This window comes from Gobio gobio (assembly GCF_949357685.1).
Source record: "Gobio gobio genome assembly, chromosome: 25".
NCBI lineage: Eukaryota > Metazoa > Chordata > Actinopteri > Cypriniformes > Gobionidae > Gobio > Gobio gobio.
In genome coordinates this window covers 33,958,102-33,981,005 of record NC_137121.1, presented here as the reverse complement: position 1 = coordinate 33,981,005, position 22,904 = coordinate 33,958,102, and the positions used below count along the sequence as shown (strand labels likewise).

The following is a 22,904-nucleotide window of genomic DNA, read 5'->3' as shown; positions in this document are numbered from 1 at the left end:
GGGAATCACTAGAAAGAATCTACTATTGGCTAGGAGCCAGAAGATGAGCAGTGAATTGCCTGATACTACAGACCCAGTAGACTTGAGTCATAGGAGCTGAGGGTCGAAAGACTCAAGGAAGTTTAGGCTGGACAATCCAACCAAAAGAGTCTGGACAGCAACCAAGGAAATTGCCTTCCTCAGTGAAACAGAGGGAAGATTTACATGGATCTATTGGGCTGGTACACACTGCAAATCACAAGGAGGCCCCAAGCAAGTTAAAAGTTTAACAAGCTTGAGTCTCTTGAGAAGATGGGCAATGTTTATCGCCAGACAATTTGTCTCTGGTCGGCAAAGTTAGCTTGGTCAAGCAAATGGAATTCATATTTCCTTTTAACATTATATCAACTACTGTATTCTGTACACACAATTCACTCGCCCATTTAAATGTGATTATTATTCCCAAACGTTTGCAGTGTGTATGTGGACCATAAGTTATGGTAGTCAAAACTATTAGACCTATTTATTTTTCCTCAACATGCAGGTGCCATAAAACTGCCTCAGATAGCCCTTTTCCACCAACATGAATCGGGTGCTAGTTCAGAGTTAGTGCTATTGCCAACAGCAATGGTGGACGTTGCGTTACTATTGATGCTCATTGCTTTGCAAACCTACATCGGCATCCAAACATGGAGAACCCAAAGTGTTCATGCTAATCGGGTCAACGTTCCTGTCGAACCCCGCTGCAGCCACCTTGCTCTAAATTTACTGTAACGCCAATTTCGTCCGTGAAGTTCCCTCCAATTTATTCTGGACTTCTGCAAAGGACCAAAGTGCAAGGAAGCAGTCAGTTTCCTCCATGGACCACTGTTTTGTCTTAATCGCGTCCATCGGTTTTAACTGCAATTTCAAAAATGCCATTTCTGTTTGTCTTGTTGTCACAGTAACCCCGCCCCTAGTCCCTTGACCTTGGTTCTTACTTCTAGACCAGCAATGTTTTGGTACTTGCAAACCACTTTTCTTGGTTCAGAGCTGGTGCTTTTGTGTCAAAAGACAAAGAACTGATTTGAAACTAGGCTCTGGCTCAGAACCAGCACTCAAACTGTATTGGTGGAAAAGGGGCATGAGACTGTTACATACGAAACTTTCAGAAGACAAAGAGAGACAAGAGACCACCAAACAGTTAGGATCTTGCTGAATTCTAAACACAAGGCTTTATTTTACACTGATCAATTGTTAGTAAAATTGATTTCATTTGACAGTTAGATGAACCCAATCATTTGGTTTATAAACCTTAAATACTTTGTTTTTGGTCCCCAGGGAATGGTTTACCTTCTGCTACGAATGCACACAGAGTGTCACTGGTGAAAGCAGAGGCAAAAGCACTGCTCTGAGACAGTGCTGCAGGCAGGCCAGTGTCACTACCAAACAATCCCAATGTACTTCCTGTGAGGAAAGGAAGAGCAGGCACACACATCAGAGGTGCCACATATGGACTCAAATATCCTGTTCTGTCAATTCTGCTCAACACCTTGTAACAAATTAATGGATGTCTTGAAGTATTTTGCAGCTGTGTGTTATAAAAATGTGTTCCTCGGTTTAGTTTGAACAAACATCTCCAGTACAGAGCTGTGAGAGGACACTTACCGACTCCAACGGTCCCAAACTGTGGCGAGACCAGCGGGGCAGGGTTGAACGGGGTGTATGCTGTGACTTGTGGACGGCTGAACAGTCCGTAGGAGTTCCCTGACTGGAAAGATGGCGGGGCAGTAGAAGATCCCATAGAGGACTAAAAGAGGAGAAAAGAAAGCATGCTCAAGAACTGCACTACGAACAATGACAAACTGAAAACCAACATTATGAATTATGTACAATTAAACAAGACTATGGCCCGGTTTCACAGACAGGGTTTAGACGAAGCCAGAAAGATTAAGCCTTAGTTCCCGTCCTTCGGATAAGACGTTAAACCGAGGTCCTGACTCTCTATGGTCATTAAACATACCATCTTTTGGAAAAAGTAGGGGTGTAACCCCGGCATCCTGGCCAAATTTGCCCATCAGCCTCTGTTCATCATGACCTCATCATCCCCATACACTGATTGGCCTCATCACTGTCTCCTCTCCACCAATCAGCTGGTGTGTGATGGGCGTTCTGACACAATATGGCTGCCGTCGAATTATCCAGGTGGTGCTGCACATTGGTGGTGGTTGAGGAGTAGGGATGCGCGGTATACCGATACTGGGAAAATACCAGTATATATTTTATTTAAAATGGTACAATATGATTGTGCTCATTTTGGTATATGCTGCTGTTCCAAAGTTCAGTGCAGTGCATTACCCAAACTGACGTGAAACCGGCAAATATGGCAACATAGTACAAAATGAATACAGCAGCTGAATCTCACTCAACACATCCAAAGCTAATTAATAAAGAGAGGAGTAGATGTGAAATTTGGAATAACTTTGCTTATAAAACTGCTGAAGAAGCATCAAACCTTGCCAAGCACCCGTCACTTGCCATTCCTGTCTTGTACAAGACATTAAGAGATCGACAGGTGAGAGCATAATTCAAACGATCTAATTTAGACATTCTTTTAACACCGATCAACACACATACACAAGATCGCATCGTTAAAATATAACAATCTCCAGCGTTTGTTTTCAACCAGTGACGTAGAGATTTCATTATATTTGCACACATACTATTGCACCATTTACATTTACGAAAGACATAACCAACTGTGTGTGTGTGAACTCACTAAAGATGGACATTATTGACATTTTGTGTGCATTTGACTAAGGAAAACCAACTTTATTTGGAATGCGCAAGCTCTTTAGGCTTGTGTCTGTTGTTGGTATGAGTGATTAAAATTATGCGCAATACCCGCGCAAAAATTCAGACCCTGTATGGTATCGATTTAATATTGATACTTCTGTACCGTACTGAAGCCAAAATTGTGGTATCGAGCCATCCCTCTTGAGGGGTGTCAAAGAAAAATCCACAGGAAGTGGAGAAGTCACAGTCTGTGACGGACAACTCGTAATACAAATGCTCTGTGATTACATGAAGAAACAGAAAAACTGAGAGACTAAATCCAGAAGAACTGCAGTGTAACGTCACTAAGAAGCTCGAAGAAACCTTCCTGCAAAGCTACCTGTAAAACCATATGCAACTTAAGTGTACCTGTACAGCCGAATCAAATTCTATTCCATTATTTTCTTGTTTAACACCGTGAAGCTGATTTGAAACAATCTGCATTGTAAAAAGCGCTATATAAATAAAGTTGACTTAACAAAAGCGGTTTTGGGGTGGTGACACCAAATAAAAGTGATACCAAAAAAATTATATTTATGACATTATTTTTGAAAGCATTCTCACTTTACAAAATCAAGTGCCTAAACATTTTCGCAGTTCTGTAGCTTTGCAGGAAGGTTTCTTCAAGGGTCTTGGAGACGTTGCCGCAGTTCTTCTGGATTTAGTCCGTCTCAGTTTTCATCTCAGACTCGATGATGGTAAGATCACATCTCCTTGTGGAGTAGGGTTGGGTACCTGTAACCGGGCCGAATCAGAACGCAGCTAAAGCTAAGGCTAACCCCACATCGGCTCTCTTTACCCAGTATTTTCCTTGCCAATGTACGGTCGCTAGTGAACAAAATGGAGATTCGACTCCGCATCACACACAGCAAGAAACTTTTGAACTGTAACGTCCTAATCTTCACGGAAACCTGGCTAAACGGCGGAATACCGGACACCGCTATTGAGCTAGCGGGATGCCACACGCTCCGGGCGGATAGAACATTAGATGGCTCCGGTAAGACCAGAGGTGGTGGATTGTGCATTTACATTAACAAAGCCTGGTGCACAAACTCTGCTTGTTGGGAGTCATTGTTCAGCTAACCTCGAGTTTCTCAGGGTTAAATGTAGACCGTTTTATCTACCGCGGGAGTTCACTTCCACCATTATAACTGCAGCCTATATTCCCCCGGATGCTGATGCCAAGCTTGCTATGAAAGAACTTCATGCAGCCATCAGTAAACAACAGACTGATCACCCGGAAGCTGCTTTTATTGTTGCAGGTGACTAATCATTCAAACTTAAAGTCAGTGCTACCCAAGTTTCACCAGCATGTTTCCTGCCACACCAGAGGAAACAAAACCTTAGACCATGTTTACACCAACATGGCTGGTGCTTACGTTGCGACACCCCTCCCCCACCTGGGACAGCCAGATCACCTTTCTTTGTTCCTCATCCCCAAATATGCACCCCTCATCAACCGTGTGAAGCCAATAGTGAAGACCATCAAGGTGTGGCCTGCGGGGGTTGATTCCACACTCCAGAAAAGGTTTCTACACACAGACTGGAGTGTGTTTGCTTCTCATGCCACCAGTGGCGCTCACACGGACATTGACTTCTACGCCTCCTCTGTATTGGATCATATCAATACCACCATTGACAGTGTTACAACTAGGGTTGGGAACCGAGAACCGGTTCTTATGCAGAACCGAAACTGATTTTTGAAAAATACCAGAACCGCGCGAAATTCCTAAGTTTCGGTTCCGAAAACGGTTCTGGTGCAATGTGTGTGCGAAGCGCTGGAAGCGTATCCTTTCATAGCGAGTGACAGCCAGTGTTGCCAACTCCGTGATTTTCCCGCTTTCCCGTTTTCCACTGTTGCCGCGGGCTGTGTTTCATGTCCGCGGGTTGAAGCGATTGTGCAATTGTGCGGGTTTTGTTGTGAAAACCTGGCAACCCTGGCTCACCTCATCATGAATATTAATTACGTTGCCTGCCGCTTCCAGGAGGGCAACGCAGTTCAGCACTGAAAGCCCTCGCGCTACACATTTACGGTTTTGCGTCAGATATTTTCTCGTTGACCACCAGCATAGCGAAGAGAAAGTCACAAGTATGGATTCATTTCCAAAGAATGAATGATAATGAAGCAAAATGTAACACGTGAAAAGTTAATAACATGCAAAGGAGGCTGCACTAGCAATTTGACAAAACATTTGCTACAGCACAGAGTGCCACAGCACTATACCAGATTTATAGTGAAAGGCCTATATATATATATATTTGTCAACCGTTGAGTCACCATGGTTTAGGTAAGCGTTTAGGCACAATTAGGCTACCTTTGTAATGCTGAATTGCAATTTATTATTTACAAGTTCACTGAATAACTGAATTACTATTAAATTAATATATAACTAATTAATAAATATAACTAATAAATATAATTTATAACTTGGTTTTATTCAGAGACAGAGAGATAAAATGTAATAAGACAATTTCAGAGGTGTTCATTTGAAAAAAAATGTGTTGCAAGAATGGCTTAATTAATACTGTAATATATGTACAGTACAGGACTTTTTTGACATTGCCAACCTGTAAATAAATTTTAGAGCAAGTAATAAACACAAAATGGATTGTTTGAGTTGCGTATTGTGCCTTTTTCCTTTACCACTATTTGTTTAATAATTTTAATGGAACCGGAATCGGAACCGGAATCGTTAGGCGGAACCGGAACCGGAAAATTTCTCACGATTCCCAACCCTAGTTACAACCCAGAAACAGATCACCACATACCCAAATCAGAAGCCATGGATGAACAGGGAAGCGCGACTCCTGCTGAAGTCACGCAATACTGCCTTCAGATCAGGAGATGCACAAGCCTACAGTACGTCCAGAGCAAACCTGAAGAGGGGCATCAAAAAGGCCAAGCACTGCTACAAGCTAAAGATAGAGGGTCACTTTCCCAATTCTGACCCTCGACGCATGTGGCAGGGCATCCAGGCCATCAGTGACTACAAACCCCCCCACTCCACCCCCGCAGCCACTGATGTCAACTTCCTGAATGAGCTAAATCACTTTTATGCTCGCTTTGAAAGAGACAACAGAGAAACTGCCACCAAGCTCAAACCCTCAGCTGACCCACCAATCACACTCTCCACCACAGATGTCTGCAAGTCACTGAGCTGGATCAGCGCGCACAAGGCTGCTGGACCAGACAACATCCCTGGTCGTGTTCTCAGGGCATGTGCGAAGCAGCTCGCTGAGGTTTTTACAGACATTTTCAACCTGTCTCTTGCCCAAGCAGCTGTACCTTCATGCTTTAAACGCACGTCCATTGTGCCAGTGCCAAAACACTCTAACCCGAGGTGCCCTAATGACTACCGCCCTGTAGCACTCACACCCATCATCATGAAGTGCTTTGAGCGGCTGGTCCTGGAACACCTAAAAGACTCTCTACCATCCACATTGGACTCACACCAGTTTGCCTACCGCAGCAATAGGAGCACAGAGGATGCGGTTTCCATGGCACTGCACTCTGTGCTCACTCACCTGGACAATAAAAACACTTACGCACGCATGCTGTTTGTTGACTTCAGCTCAGCATTCAACACTGTCATCCAAACCAAGTTAATAGCCAAACTTGGAGACCTGGGCATCAATACCTCAATGTGCAACTGGATTTTGGACTTCCTAACTGACAGACCCCAGAATGTTCGTTCAGGATTCACCTGCTCCACATCCATCACTCTTAACACTGGTGTACCACAGGGCTGTGTGCCAAGCCCGTTTCTCTACTCCCTCTTCACCGCCGACTGCAAACCTGTGTATGGATCTAATTCTATCGTCAAGTTTGCGGACGACACTACGGTGATTGGTCTCATCAGCAACAACGATGAGACTGCCTATAGGGAGGAGATCCAGCACCTGGCCACACGGTGCACCGAAAATAACCTGCTCCTCAACACCATCAAAACGAAGGAGCTCATCGTGGACTTCAGGAAGGAGTCAAGAGGCACACACGACACCATCCACATCAATGGAATGGCTGTTGAACGTGTCTCCAGTTTCAAGTTCCTGTGGATCCACATCTCGGCGGACATGTCGTGGACGACCAACACCTCCAGCCTGGTCAAGAAGGCTCACCAGCGCCTCTTCTTCCTGAGGACACTGAGGAAGAATCAGCTCTCCTCGGCCATCCTGGTGAACTTCTATCGCTGCGCAATAGAAAGCATCCTGACCAACTGTGTGGCAGTGTGGTATGGGAGCTGCTCTGTTGCGGAGCGCAAGGCACTGCAGCGGGTGGTGAAAACTGCCCAACGCATCACAGGGACTCCACTGCCTGCCATCGAGCACATCCAGAGGAAACGCTGTCTGCATCGAGCTCGCAGCATCCTCAAGGACTCATCTCACCCAGCCCACAGACTGTTTTCTCTCCTGCCCTCCGGCAGGCGTTTCAGGATACACCGGACCAGGACCAGCAGACTAAAGAACAGTTTTTTCCCCAGAGCTGTCTCCTTACTGAACTCAAACCCCCGTTGATCCACTTCCCTCATATACTGATAACTCCTACCTCACATCTGCCTTCACTTTATTTGCTCTACCGACTGTTTATTACAGTAACAACTGTTTACTTATGCATTTTGCACTACCATACCGTAACTGGATTATGCTCATTTGCACTGCCGACTGTTATTTACAGTACCTACTGTTTACATTTGCATTTTGCACCGTACTTCTAAATGCAATCACTTTCCACTGCACTTTTACACTTTTTTTCGGATAGCTTCTGTCCATAATTTATTGCACTACCTTAATCCACTGCCATATTCCTCATTTTAGCCTAACATATTGTATACCTCTATCTGTAAAATTCTGTTTATAGTAATAGCCATCTGTATATTATATTATATTCATAGTACATATCCACCTGTAAATTCTGTTTATAGTATTAACCATCTGTATATTATTCACAGTACATATTCACCTGTAAATTCTGTTTATAGTAATAACCATCTCTCTATTTATAGATATATTTATATATACTCAGTACATATCCATGTCCTGCACTTATGCAAACGTTGTATATCCTGCACTTGCTGCTATTGCACTTCTGGTTAGACCTAAACTGCATTTCGTTGCCTTGTACTTGTGTAATGACAATAAAGTTGAATCTAATCTAATCTAATTTAGTGTTAAATAAGGCCTATTGTAGTTGGGTTAGGTTTTACTGTGAATTTTAGTAAATTGTGTTTATCTATTTATTTATACATTTAACTTAAGTATACTTTAAACTTAATTGTTCCATTTAAAGAATAAAACATTTCAATAAAAAGCCCTAGGAGTCTGAGCTGTTTTGGGTCCCTTTAGAAGTTGACATGCTCTGACATTTGTGCTTTTTTTCAGTTGCATAAACACATTAATGGCAAAAGTGTAATTAAACTAATCAGCACAAACTGGGCTACCATAATATGAGAGTCAGTTTGGCATCATGGCTCAACTTTGTCGCTGCAGTAAATAAAAACGGTTTTGTCTGTTGACACGAAATTAATAACTTTTTGCTGTAATAGTCTGAAGATGTTACGATTCGATTTTGGTGAAAATCAGACAAATCGTCTAGGAGGTGTTTGAAAAAGGAGGTTTCTAAAGGAAATCAAAATGGCGAACAGATTGTTTGGCCAAATATGGTAAAATTGAGATCTATGTTCTTGGCATGACCCAAGGAATCTATTAAAACCAGTTTTATGACAATAGTCAAATTTAATCAAGTTATTAGCATTATTGGAAAAATCATTATAACTTTTGTCCAAAGTGGCGCTGCCTTGAAACTTTGAGTACTTTCAGGGCTTGGTGACGAAGACACACACCGAGTTTCGTAACGATACGCCAATGCGTTTGTAAAACATAGCACTTTCTGACAAAATTCTAAATGGCCGACGCCCAAAATGGTTGATATGGGAAAATTGGGTATGGTATGGCTCAGCGTGACTCTAAAGAGACCAGTTGTGTGATATTTGGCTAAAGCATTCTTAAGTTATAATCAAAAATATCAAATTTTTGTATCTCTGGACCACTAGGTGGCACTGCGCCGAAACACTGCAGGCAGCCTCAAGTCATGGTTGGCATAACACACACCAAGTTTGGTTAGAATATGCTAAAGCGTTGTGGAGATAAAGCCTGTTTTTCATTTTTGTGAGCACTGTCAATTTAATTTGAGCGTTGTTCAATATCAGTTTGACTAATCATCTCGAGTCTGAAGATGATCTGACTAGGGATGTGACGGTGAGGAAATTTTCCCACCGGTTAATTGATGTGTGACAACACCGGTAATACCGGTATCACCGGCGGAGGCTTTTAAATCACTAATTCTATCTAACCGAAAGTAACATGCACACGACTGCTCTGAACTGAAAACGCGCCAGTGCGCACACACCGTGAATGACAGCTTGTCTGTAAATGCGCGCTCTGTGAGGCCATGGGTGCGTCTCAATCAGTTCCCTAGTTCAGTAGTCAGGGCACTGATCAAACATTGATCAGTCTATGATTGGGATGCACGCCATGAATGAATAACAGTTCGTCCGTAAAGCCTTGTTTATACTCGACGCGCCTGCACGAGCGCGAGGGTGCGCGTGGAGGCTCGCACTGCGGCCGTGCACATTTTACTTTCGGTTTTGCATTAGCGCCATTTCGGCTGCGGGTTGCTTGAATTATGGGTTCATTAGCCTCTTATTTTTAATGAAAAACACAACAACAAAACAAATGACAAACTCCCTTAAATAGGCGTTTTTACATTTCGCTTTAAAACCGAATCTTCCGCGATCATCTCAGTCAGCTCCTCACTCTTAAATCTGATGAATGACTCCTGCCGCTGCCGAGACTCACGGTCGGATCCTGCTTTATTAAGCAGATACGTTCAGTTTTTATTTGTATTGTCTGTTCTCTAACTGAACTAAATTATTTTATTACTATTAAAAAAATCAAAAAGACGGTGGGCGGTGCCACGGTGGGCAAGTGATGTAACCGGTGTTGAGTCTGGACACCGGTAACACCGGCAACACCGACTATCGTAGCAAGCCTAGATCTGACTCAATTTTCATGCAAATTGGAGCAACGGCCTAGGAGGAGTTCGCAAAAGTAGGTTTTTCGGTTAATTAAAAATGGCGGGGAAATTATTATGACGGAAAGTGACGTCATAGGGTGCAATCGAATTGGCTTTTTGTTTCTAGCCCTTATGGTTCAAAAGTTATTAGCAACTATGAGTCAAACTGGACAGGTGGTGGCGCTAGAGTGATTATTTTAGAGATTCCAAAATTGGTGTGGTTAATGCTGGGACTGTCCTCTATCTGTGTGCCAAATTTCACCACTTTCCCGCAAGCGGTTCTAAGGGCTGCCATAGACTTGCGGCGGAATAATAATAAGAAATCTAACGATTTCAATAGGTGTCTGCACCTTCGGTGCTTGGCCCCTAATAATTGTCCCCGATAAAACGATAACAGTTCAATAAATGCTCGATATAATGCTTACACGCTATGTGTAACGCTGCGCATGCGGTGTGCAGACCGGGCCTCTGGGTGCCGCACGCGGTGTTGTTGACAGTCACAGTGGCCGACAGGCTTGGAGGACTGGAGTGGAGCAAGAACAATGAGCAAATTGAAGAAAATTCAGCACCCACGACCAGCTCGTAGGACACAGATATCGTTGTCAAGAAAGGTCACTCAACTTCAGTGATTTGGAGATTTTGGCAATTTGCAATCCGACATAAAACAGAGCGACGTGCACTGCTTACAGGTTCACCACACTGACTGTAATATAATTATTCAATTATCTTGCTTCTTCGAAGTTCTTCCATATAGCATTGAGCCCAACACAGCGCTAAGTCTACATTAGCCTAATATCAGCTCACGCAGAGGCTTAACGCCTTGTTAGTTCGTTACCAAACTAATCACTAAAACACCGGACTTATGGAAAAAATACATCGGTATCATAATTTGTCTTTGGTGATTTATTAATAAATCAGCATCACCTGTATTAAAAGAGAAATAAAATCAGTTAAGCCGATGTTTTAAGTGAATAAAATAGACTTGACAGCCCTTACTGGAGTTCCACAACTACATTTGTATAAGAGAGGGGGGGGGGGACTCAATGTTTCTAAATTTAAAATGCATTTTTTGCCCATTTGGTTTTTATTGTTTTACTACTTGCACAATTATTAAGTGTGTGTGTATAAAATTATATTATTGGTACAGTGAGAAGAATAAGTATTTGAACACCCTGCTATTTTGCAAGTTCTCACACTTAGAAATCATGGAGGGGTCTGAAATTGTCATCGTTGGTGCATGTCCACTGTGAGAGATATAATTTAAAAAAAAAATCCAGAAATCACGATGTATGATTTTTTAACTATTTATTTGTATGATACAGCTGCAAATAAGTATTTGAACACCTGTCTATCAGCTAGAATTCTGACCCTCAAAGACCTGTTAGTCTGCCTTTAAAATGTCCACCTCCACTCCATTTATTATCCTAAATTAGATGCACCTGTTTGAGGTCGTTAGCTGCATAAAGACACCTGTCCACCCCATACAATCAGTAAGAATCCAACTACTAACATGGCCAAGACCAAAGAGCCGTCCAAAGACACTAGAGACAAAATTGTACACCTCCACAAGGCTGGAAAGGGCTTCGGGGAAATTGCCAAGCAGCTTGGTAAAAAAAAGTCCACTGTTGGAGCAATCATTAGAAAATGGAAGAAGCTAAACATGACTGTCAATCTCCCTCGGACTGGGGCTCCATGCAAGATCTCACCTCGTGGGGTCTCAATGATCCTAAGAAAGGTGAGAAATCAGCCCAGAACTACACGGGAGGAGCTGGTCAATGACCTGAAACGAGCTGGGACCACCGTTTCCAAGGTTACTGTTGGTAATACACTGAGACATCATGGTTTGAAATCATGCATGGCAAGGAAGGTTCCCCTGCTTAAACCAGCACATGTCCAGGCCCGTCTTAAGTTTGCCAATGACCATTTGGATGATCCAGAGGAGTCATGGGAGAAAGTCATGTCAGATCAGACCAAAATATAACTTTTTGGTCATAATTCCACTAAACGTGTTTGGAGGAAGAAGAATGATGAGTACCATCCCAAGAACACCATCCCTACTGTGAAGCATGGGGGGGGGGGGGGGGGGTAGCATCATGCTTTGGGGGTGTTTTTCTGCACATGGGACAGGACGACTGCACTGTATTAAGGAGAGGATGACCGGGGCCATGTATTGCGAGATTTTGGGGAACAACCTCCTTCCCTCAGTTAGAGCATTGAAGATGGGTCGAGGCTGGGTCTTCCAACATGACAATGACCCGAAGCACACAGCCAGGATAACCAAGGACTGGCTCTGTAAGAAGCATATCAAGGTTCTGGCGTGGCCTAGCCAGTCTCCAGACCTAAACCCAATAGAGAATCTTTGGAGAAGCTCAAACTCCGTGTTTCTCAAAATCCCTCCTGCAGTGTGTGCAAACCTAGTGAAAATCTACAGGAAACGTTTGACCTCTGTAATTGCAAACAAAGGCTACTGTACCAAATATTAACATTGATTTTCTCAGGTGTTCATATACTCCAGAAACCCACAAACCCAGTCAAGTTCGAAGCTCTAAATCAGTGCAATGTTATTCATATTTGTAATTTTGTACATTTAAATTAGAGATGCACCGATTGATCGGCCAGGGATTGGAATTGGCAGATTTTCTGCATGATCAGTCTTGCGTGTCTCTGATTTTGAGTCGATCCGTCTACATGCGGCTGTGAGCACGAGCGCAGCCGCAACGTTGATGTCATGAACGAACGAAATGACTTAAAAAAAGATTTGTTCATTTTGCTGAACGAGATTCAAAGATCCGAGTCAGTAAATTGATCCGAACTTCCCACTACTATTTTGGCCTAGCATATGGCTTACAATTGGCGCCTCCCCCATGTTGGAGATGTCAAATGATTTGACATAAAGTTTGCAAATAGCTTTCTTTGTAAATTTTAAATCTTTGGCTAACCAGGCTTTATATTTAGGATCGGCAAGCCAGCCCTCGGAAAACGTGCACTCTCATTTTGTTTGCCGTGAAGTCCACACTCAAATGTAAAAATCAAGCACAACGTTCCAGGTGTTTTTAGTCAAGCAGTTTGAGGTAGGGGCGTTGTGATGGCAACTGCCGCCTAACAACCAATCACTGCAGACCTAAACTCCAGCAGATCAAGTGTAAAAACGATCAGCGCTGGCAGACTGATCCAAACGCCATGAAAAAAAAACAATTGTATATATTATATACATTTAGAAATTCTTCATTTTATTTTTAGAAAACGAAATAGGGACAATAGTCTGGAAACAAATATTTTTCCATACTCTGATTTTTTTTTTTTTTTTCATACTTTTCCAGACCTGGAAATTACTCAAATCAAATTCCATACTTTTCCAAACCCCGTAGGAACCCTGATACTTATTTGCAGCTGTATCATACAAATTAATAGTTAAAAAAAATCATACATTGTGATTTCTGGATTTTTTTTAGATTATATCTCTCACAGTGGACATGCACCTACGATGACAATTTCAGACCCCTCCATGATTTCTAAGTGGGAGAACTTGCGAAATAGCAGGGTGTTCAAATACTTATTTTCCTCACTGTATATAGATATTGACTATCTCATTTATATATAAGGTTTGGCATGCTGACCAGAATTTTTTTGTTTTTTTGACAAACATTATCTTTAAAGCACTTTAACTTTGCATTTGCAGTCAGCAGAGCCAAAAGTTATATCATTACAGTTCTAGATTTCACTATAGAGGATATAGATATATTCTATTTATATTAATAATATTCTACTCTAAGAGTAGTAATAAAGTAATAGTATAGTAATAAATAAATCTACCTCAGTTTTGATCAATAGTTCAGCTGTTTGGGAAGTGTTTGTCATGTTTTGACAAAGGATTTTTTTCTACATTTTTCACTCAGGAGCAAAAATATGGCTTTAAACTTTAAAGAAAAAGATTTGACATTTATCGTGCCAATTATCGATATCGACTGATGTGGAAAATTACATCGTGATAACTTTTAGGCATATCGCCCAGCCCTATACTATTGTGACACTGAGCCCAATTCAGTATTCAATAAATACAAATAACTGAATAATTGGTAATGATGAATGTTATAAGTAAAATATTTGGGATTTAAAACAACACTGCAATGTAATTATGATTTCAAATAGTATAGGGTGAAATCAGGTTGATTGGGACACTTTGTTCCCAGTCATTTCAATGGCAAACATTTTCTGAATCATTTGATTTTGTAAACGGTCATACACACAATACTCAAATATGAGTGTGTTAAGGGCTATATGACGACGCTAATGAAGCGCGCATCGCCGCAGACGAGCAGCTGAGTATCTCTCTCTTCATCAAGCAAACACACAAACTACCGAAAGTTAAGTTGCAAGTGCTCAACATACAATCATATTCATTAAAAGTAAAGAAACTGAATGATCTGACCAGCGCTGTTGTCGTACTGTGCTCCTAAATTTTTGCTGGTGCTCCAAACTTTAGTTGGGAGCACTAGTGCTATCAAGTAAAAAAGAAAGTTAATTTCGAGCCCTAAATGAACCAATATTCTCTGATTATGTCATCTGTATGAAATATCAATTTCTCTCTATAGCCGACACTGACTCAGAAATCACCAGTTTATTAATTATTAAAATGTTCAGACAGCCTCCAATCATTACTTTTGCCACTGAGCTGTGCTTGAATGCTTAATTTAGATTTTAATGGTTTCCAATTATGATTTGGTATTTCTATGCAACAAAGAACAATATGCTTTACATATACCGTATTTTATCCAGATGTACCTTTTGGAAAGGCTTTTTGAAGACCATATCTTCAAATGAGATGGTTGCTGCACTCACACAACTGCCTGCTTCTCTGGCTGACAGGAAACGGTTAATCACGGTTTTGGATACCAGACAAAATTAAGTGCAAACTGGTTTTGGGTATCAGACAAAATCTGTAAATTGATTTAGGATTCGGTAAAAAGACTGGAACCACATTCTTGGCTTTCCTGAAGTATTGGGAGGATATTAAGGTGATGATACATGGGGCAACAGACTGCTTTTGGCACTTTCCCAATGAGAACAGGCAACACATTTCTATCTGGATACTTTAGATTGGTCTGGGCCCTGTGTCTCACCTGATGACGGCAACATCGCTCAAAGTTGCCCCGTGTATCATCACCTTAAAGGAAAACTCCACTTTTTTTGAAAATAGGCTCATTTTACAAGTCCCCTAGAGTTAAATAGTTGAGTTTTACCGTTTTTGAATCCATTCAGCCAATCTTTGTATCTGGCGGTAGCACTTTTAGCATAGCTTAGCATACATCATTGATTCTAATCAGTCCATTAGCATCTCATTCAAAAAATGACCAAAGACACTTTCAATATTTTTCCTATTTAAAACTTGACTCTTCTACAGTTACATCGTGTGCTAAGACCAACTGAAAATGAAAAATTGCGATTTTCTACACCTATATGGCTAGGAACTACTTTCTCATTCCTGCGTAATAGTCGCGGATCTTCGCGGTCGTACCATGGCTGCAGCGGCGCAATGATATTACAGCGCCTGAAAGTAGCCCAGCTAGGAAACTTTCAATGTGACCGGCACTAAGTTTGTGTAGTTGCAGAGAAAGATTCAGGCTTGCAGCCGACAAATTGTGTTGTGGATTTAGCTGAGATTAGCCATGGTTCTGTGTGTTGTAAAGGGCTGTGATAGTAAGTCGAAGGTGTAACTACCACCATGTTTCACAGAATACCAACCAATCATTGAGCTGCTTCAGCCATGGTACGGCCGCAAAGATCCGCGACTATTACGCAGGAATGAGAAAGTAGTTCCTAGCCATATAGGTGTAGAAAATCGCAACTTTTCATTTTCAGTTGGTCTTAGCACACGATGTAACTGTAGAAGAGTCAAGTTTTAAATAGGAAAAATATTGAAAGTGTCTTTGGTCATTTTTTGAATGAGATGCTAATGGACTGATCAGAATCAATGATGTATGCTAAGCTATGCTAAAAGTGCTACCGCCAGATACAAAGATCGGCTGAATGGATTCAAAAACGGTAAAACTCAACTATTTAACTCTAGGGGACTTGTAAAATGAGCCTGTATTCAAAAAAAGTGGAGTGTTCCTTTAACAGTAGGCAGCTCACTAGACTTTGGCCTACTTTGCACCGAAAACACATTTGTATGTCAAGCCCATTATAAATCTTAATTTGCACATGCGTGCATTCTCATCTATACCTGGACGATGGCGGGGTCCTGAGGCAGAGAGCATGTCGGTTTGGGAGGTTCACACACTGTCAGGTCTTTGATGTCACTTCCTCTGAATATAATGTACTCAAACGTCTCATCTCTGGGTGCGATGGGACGGTCCGTGGGTCGGTCCTCGGTGCCAAAGGAGCGCACTGCAACAAGAATTAAGACAAACATTAGTTTTAAATGAGCTTTCATCCAAGTAATTCGTAACAAATTAGTCGTCTCTGAGATTTGACTCTAATCTTCTTAAAATTGGAGAGCTTTTGTTGGCATGAAGCCTAATCCTGTTGAGTTTGACGTCACTGCTTCCAAAACAACAAAATGGTGCTAATATAGTTAGTGTGTGTGCTGTAGTACCACCAAAAGTCATGATCTTCACATTCATATCAACATCTCAGTTGGCCAGACAGGGATTCATCTTGAAATGTTATAGTGTCTGCGAGTAATTAAAAGTTTAGCTTAAATGTGTCCTATATTAATAACATGTTGTTGAGATAGTATCACTTGAAGCAGAGAAAAGACTGGCAATAAATTATTCTAGAGAGCCCTGTCGACTTTCTGTGAGTGTGTCAGGTATAAAGGTTGGACATCTATCATTAAACATGGCGTCCATAGTTTCAGCTAAAATATTTAAGTGACTAAAATTAATATCATAAAACTGTGGTAACTTTATATTAGCAGTTAGCACTAGCATGATTCTGATTATAGACTGATCCCAACAAAGTAACTCTTTGGCAGAAACTCGTGGTAAATGTGTGAGAGAAAGCATCACTTCGATCTAACAGCTGGTCTGGATAGAGGTGGGAAACCATACCTTAAACACACTCCTAACATACTAAAGTCCTAGCGAGCAGCCAGATTGGGTTTTTGAGACCCAACAGACGCGTTAATTTAGCCGTTATGATGCCCAAAGCACAAAACTGGCTCATAAACACGCGCTCCTGAAGCGCAGTCCCGCCGCACGAGGCTAGGGCTCGACCCTGCTGTCTGTTTAGGGAACGTGTGCACTTTGAGACACCGCCACGTTGCTAAATACAACGCGTACCCTCGAAATACCAACGCGTAACGCGAATTAAAGCGCACGAAGAGTGTGTTTGTGCTGAAAGAGTGTGTCCTGACCTTTGGCGAGCGCGACGGTGGAGTTCTCGGTGTCGATGGTGTAGAGAATGCCCTCATAGCGGATCTCCGCCTTGCTGATCAGGCTGATCTTACTGCCGATATACGGCGTGCCGCCGCTCATCCTCACTGGAGCACTTGGACTAAACCGAGAGAGCTGTGTTGAATATTTCTCCGCACTTCGCAGCGTAAACAAGCTTCTGCTTCTGCTGCTGCTGCTGCTGCGTGGATGTGTTTTGCTAAAATAATATGGCCGCCTGCATTTTCAGGCCATCGAGCGGAAATGACGTTGAACCGCCTGCATTTCGTCGACACCAGGGTTTCCCAACTTTTACATGTTTTTGGGAGTGTTTGGGAACCCAAAGCAGTTCTTTACGGTAAAAGCAGCCATACCACAATTCACTAAATTATTCATGAAATGTGTTTGTTTATATATATATATATATATATATATATATATATATATATATATATATATATATATATATATATATATATATATATATATATATATATATATATATATATATATATATATATATATATATATATATATATATATATATATATATATATATATATATAAATTTTACCATCATTGTACGTTGGGTCGACTGAGTTTTTTAGAGAAAAATGTTCTATAGTTATACTGGATGAGTTCTTTCTTTCTTTCTTTCTTTCTTTCTTTCTTTCTTTCTTTCTTTCTTTCTTTCTTTCTTTCTTTCTTTCTTTCTTTCTTTCTTTCTTTCTTTCTTTCTTTCTTTCTTTATTTTTATTTACTTATCTCTATTTATTTTTGTTTATTTTTATTATTTATATCTGTATCCTGTTTTATTTATTGTGTATCTTTATTTGTATGTATTTTTGTTTATTTTATTATTCATTTATCTTTATTTATTTGTATGTATCTTTATTTATCTTTATTTTTTTATCTTCGTTTATTTGTTTATTTATTTATTTGTATTTATTTTTTATCTTTATTTATTGGTTTATTTACTTTTTTATTTATCTATATTATTTTTTTTACTTATGATTAGTTTTATTCTTTATTATTTATGTATCTTATTTATTATTTATTTTTTAACTTTTTTATTTTTATTTATCTTTATTTATTCATCTTTATTTGTATTTATTTATTTATATTATTTAATTATCTGTATTTATTTTGTTTATTTTATTATTTATTTATTGTTGAAAAGCATAGGTGCAACCTGGGGCCTGTTTCAGAAAGGAGGTTAAGTGAAAACTCTGAGTATGTTAACCCTGAAATAAGGGAAACTCTGGGTTTTCTGTTTCAGAATGGGAGGTATGTCAAACCTGAGAAAGCAGGGTAAGCCAAGCCCGTTTCTGAAAGAGAGGTAACTTATACTCAGAGTCAGTTACCAGGGTCACTTACTCTGTGAACCTAACCTGGTCAGGAGCAGGTTTTCTTTGGTAAACCCAGAGTTTGTTTCGTTCTCCTCCCCCTTTTAAAGCACCAACAGTGTTTAAATACTTTATTCATTCATTCAAACGCCACAAATGCTTTTCTTACTGAGTATTTTGGTCGTATTTCAAGTATAAATATAACAAAAAATTCTAAATTTAGTAAGCAAAGTTTACTTAAAACAAATTAAATTATCTGCCACTTGACAAAAATACAAAGTAATAAAAGCATTCTTTGCAGGAACATTCATTGCTCATATTTTCATCATGAGGACACTGTCAAAGTGACAAAAATGGTAGTACGAGATAACCACCACCACAGCTGTTAAATACATTTATTTACATTTTTATAGTCATCTTTATTTCCTACAAATACTTTATTCTTTTTCCTGTTGGGTGTTAATATTCTTCCTCCATCTCCTCTTCATCTGTCAGTGGTGCTGGTGTTTGGCTGGCCTGAGTAGAAGTCAAATGTTAATATCATTCCCCTGATTAATAAATGTAACAGGTGGGATCAGAGAACATTTCATTATGTGAAAGAGCATAGACCCTTTTCATATTTCTGGGTTTCCGAAGCTGAAGTCGGCATAGTTGGGTTAACTCTTATAGCGGTGAATGAGAGAATACATTAAATATATATTTTGGTGTCCCCATTTGCTCAGATAGCAAAAGAAAAACTCCACAATAGTGATTTCACAACTTTCAAAAAGATGGAAAAATTAAAGTGAGATTGATAACTGCAGTGAAAAGAGAGAAAGATGTTAATTTTAACTATCACTCCCATAGACGCTGTACAGGGTTCCTACGGGGTTTGGAAAAGTATGGAAAAGTATGGAATTTGATTTGAGTAATTTCCAGGTCTGGAAAAGTATGGAAAAAATAAATCAGAGTATGGAAAAATATGACTATTGTCCCTATTTCATTTTCTAAATATAAAATGAAGAATTTCTAAATGTATATAATAAATATATACACAATCGTTTTTTTTCAATGAATGAAAAACTTGTAGCCTAGCTATGGCAGTAAAGGTCAGACCTGTGTGTTCCTTCCTTTTCACAGTTCAACAGTAGTTAACACAGCACTTTGTAGTTTGAGAAAGCAAGTTGGGTTTGAGGATAAAACAAAAACAAGTCGATAGTGGAGTTCTTAAAGGAATAGTACACCCAAAATGAAAATTTGTCATTTATTCACCCCCATGTCTTTCAAAACCATAAGACTTTATTATATTAACATTTTTAATATTTTAAACCTGAGAGATTTCAGTCCCTTTATTAAAGGACTAGTTCACCCCAAAATGAAAATGTCCTAATCATTTACTCACCTCTATGCCATCCAAGATATACATGACTTACTTTCTTCAGTGAAAGATAAATTAAGTTTTTGAGTTGGTTGCCATTTTGGATGGCATTGGGGTGAGTAACTGATTACTCACCCCCCCTCTCTCCCTCCTGTCTAGCTACTTTCCTATCCTAATCAAAGGCAAAAACGCCAATACTAAATCTTTAGAATGTAACACTTGTTAGCAGTTGAATTTGAAAACATTTTATCAGAACAAGTTAAATATGTTCGTAAAAATCTGTAGGAAGTCTGGAAATTCGAGTCTGGAAAAGTATGGAATTTTGAAATGAAAATTGTGTAGGAACCCTGGCTGTATTAGAAACACCCTCACAGCAGCGGTAACTTGATTTTTGTCATTTGATGCAAAAGTAATATACTACAAAGTATTAGTGTTATAAATGTACATACATTTAAAAAAAAATACAAAAAACGTTGCAGGATTTACGATATTGATGACCATTAAAACACGTCATCACTGTCTGTGAAAAGGGTCTATGTGGGAAAAGCTGCTGGACATTGGACACTGAATGATATTTATTTAATATGTCAAATGTTTGTAAAGTCATTAAACCTACACCCATGAACATTTTATGCTTAAAGCTTTTCCTGATTGAATTATATATATATTTTTCATTTTTTTTGCTGCTGCCACATTCTTTGTTTGCCTTTTGGATACCATGAAAATTAAACTTAATTAAAATAATTAAGAATTAAACTTGTGTATTGACCCGGAAGTATGCAAACGTCATTTGTTGGGTGCTGTTGCCATGGTGAATCGTAATTTCGTAGCTCCATTGATCGTGGCTTTTCATAGTTGGAGTGCATGAGCTTAACTCAGAGTCAGTCTACTCAGAGTTGGTTGAACTACCTCAATTCAGCTGCTCTGAAACCCAAAACTCAGAGTTTCCCATCTCAGAGTAAGTCAACTCAGAGTTCAGGTTTAAACTCAGAGTTGGTTGAACCTCCTTTCTGAAACAGAACCCTGCAATAAGGGAAACCCCAGAATGGGAGGTATGTCAAACCCGAAAAAGCAGGGTAAGTGAAGCCTGTTTCTAAAAGAGAGGTAACTTCTACTCAGAGTCAGTAACCAGGGTAACTTACTCTGTGAACCTAACCTGGTCAGGAGCAGGTTTTTCTTTCAGTCTCCTCCCCTTTTTTAAAGCGCCAGCTGTGTTTAAATAGTTTATTAATTCATTCAAACGCCACAAATGCTTTTTTTTACTGAGTATTTTTGGCCGTATTTAAAAAAATTATAAATTTAATCTAAATCTAAAGTAAGCAAAGTTTACTTAGTGAGAAAAGCATTCTTTGCAGTGCAGGTATATTCATTCATTTCTTATATTTTCATCATGAGGACACTGTCAAAGTGACAAAAATGGCATGTCCTTTTATACAGGATCCTGACGTTCACTTGATAAACCTCTAGAAGTATCCCTAACCCTAATAATTAGAATTTCCTTTAGGATTTCCAGTGGTTGGACACATATGACACTCATATTTCCATCATCACACTTTCTGAAAACGGATTATTGTATGGGATGGAGAAGGATGCTGCCAGATGGTAGTACAAGATATATGCCATAACCACCACCACAGCTGTTAAATACATTTATTTACAATTTTTATGGTCATCTTTATTTCCTACAAATACTTTATTCTTTTTCCTGTTGGATGTTAATATTCTTCTTCATCTGTCAGTGGTGCTGGTGTTTGGCTGGCCTGAGTAGAAGTCAAATGTTTAATGTCATTACCCTATTTAATAAATGTAACAGGTGGGATCAGAGAACATTTCATTATGTGAAAGAGCATAGACCCTTTTCACATTTCTGGGTTTTCCGAAGCTGAAGTCGTCATAGTTGGGTTAACTTTTATAGCTTACATATTGACCTGGAAGAATGCAAACGTCTTTTTGTTGGGTGCTGTTGCCATGGTGAATCGTAGTTTCGTAGCTCCATTGATCGTGGCTTTTCATAGTTGGAGTGCATGTGCTTGACTCAGAGTCAGTCTACTCAGAGTTGATTGAACTACCTCAATTCAGCTGTTCTGAAACCCAAAACTCAGAGTTTCCCATCTCAGAGTAAGTCAACTCAGAGTTCAGGTTTAAACTCAGAGTTGGTTGAACCTCCTTACTGAAACAGAACCCTGGGGGGTATTTTCCAGAAGCAGGTTATGTGCCATACCCGGGTATGTTTAAGGGTAAATTAACCTCAACTTTCGGTTCCAAAAACGGAGGTAACTTTCAGGATATGTAAGTAACCATAGCAACACACTCTCTGAACATAACCTGCTCCAGAGCCGCTCATGATCCAGGGTTAGTTAGTATTCAGATGCGTTTTATAATTAATGAAGTTGTTAATATAACCAAATGTGTTTCAATTATATAATATACAATATTATATATTAATTCTAAAGAATTAGAATAAAAATAAAATAAAAAAATAAGTTTAAATGTTAATTAAATTCAAATATATTTATTATTTATTTATTGTCATCTCACACATGGATCTGCATTCAATTAATTAGCATCAAACAAACAATATAATCCTTATTTTCAGTGAAGAAAGATTACTTATTAAAAGAAAAATGATTGCATACCCCCCAAATAGGTGGCGATGTGCACTAAGAAGGTTACGTAAATTAAGCAAAAGAAGAAGAGAAAGTAGAATGGCACACTTTTTCTTAGCATCTGTTTCCATGGTCAATCATTGATTCGTCGCTCTGTTGAGAATGTCTTGTGTGTTAACCGGGAACATACTCTGAGTTTTCTGAACTTACTCACAGGCTTGTTTTTGGAACCAGCATACCTTGAGTAAGCAAGGTTTGGGTTATCTATTGAGAGTTCAAGGTATATGTGACGGTAAGTTAACCTTGCTTTCTGGAATACAGGAATGAAATTCATGGCTACAGAAAAATAATTATTTC

At 39.7% G+C, this 22,904-nt stretch overlaps 1 protein-coding gene across 4 annotated transcripts in view; it reads right to left on the bottom strand.

Moving 5' to 3' along the window:
- The window catches only part of lsm14aa (LSM14A mRNA processing body assembly factor a), a 40,673-nt gene extending 23,158 nt beyond the window's left edge, over window positions 1–17,515 (bottom strand). For 2 of the 4 annotated variants that reach the window (XM_079809353.1, XM_079809354.1), the window contains exons 1-4: window positions 17,223–17,515; window positions 16,089–16,252; window positions 1,627–1,768; window positions 1,312–1,425 (exon numbers count right to left, since the gene is read on the bottom strand). In XM_079809353.1, the coding sequence (XP_079665479.1) occupies window positions 1,312–1,425; window positions 1,627–1,768; window positions 16,089–16,252; window positions 17,223–17,343 (541 nt within the window). In that variant the 5' untranslated portion in view covers window positions 17,344–17,515. The remainder of the gene's footprint in view (window positions 1–1,311; window positions 1,426–1,626; window positions 1,769–16,088; window positions 16,253–17,222) is intronic. The other 2 variants (XM_079809355.1, XM_079809356.1) reach the window with 1 other exon arrangement.
- Window positions 17,516–22,904: the final 5,389 nt, after the last annotated feature.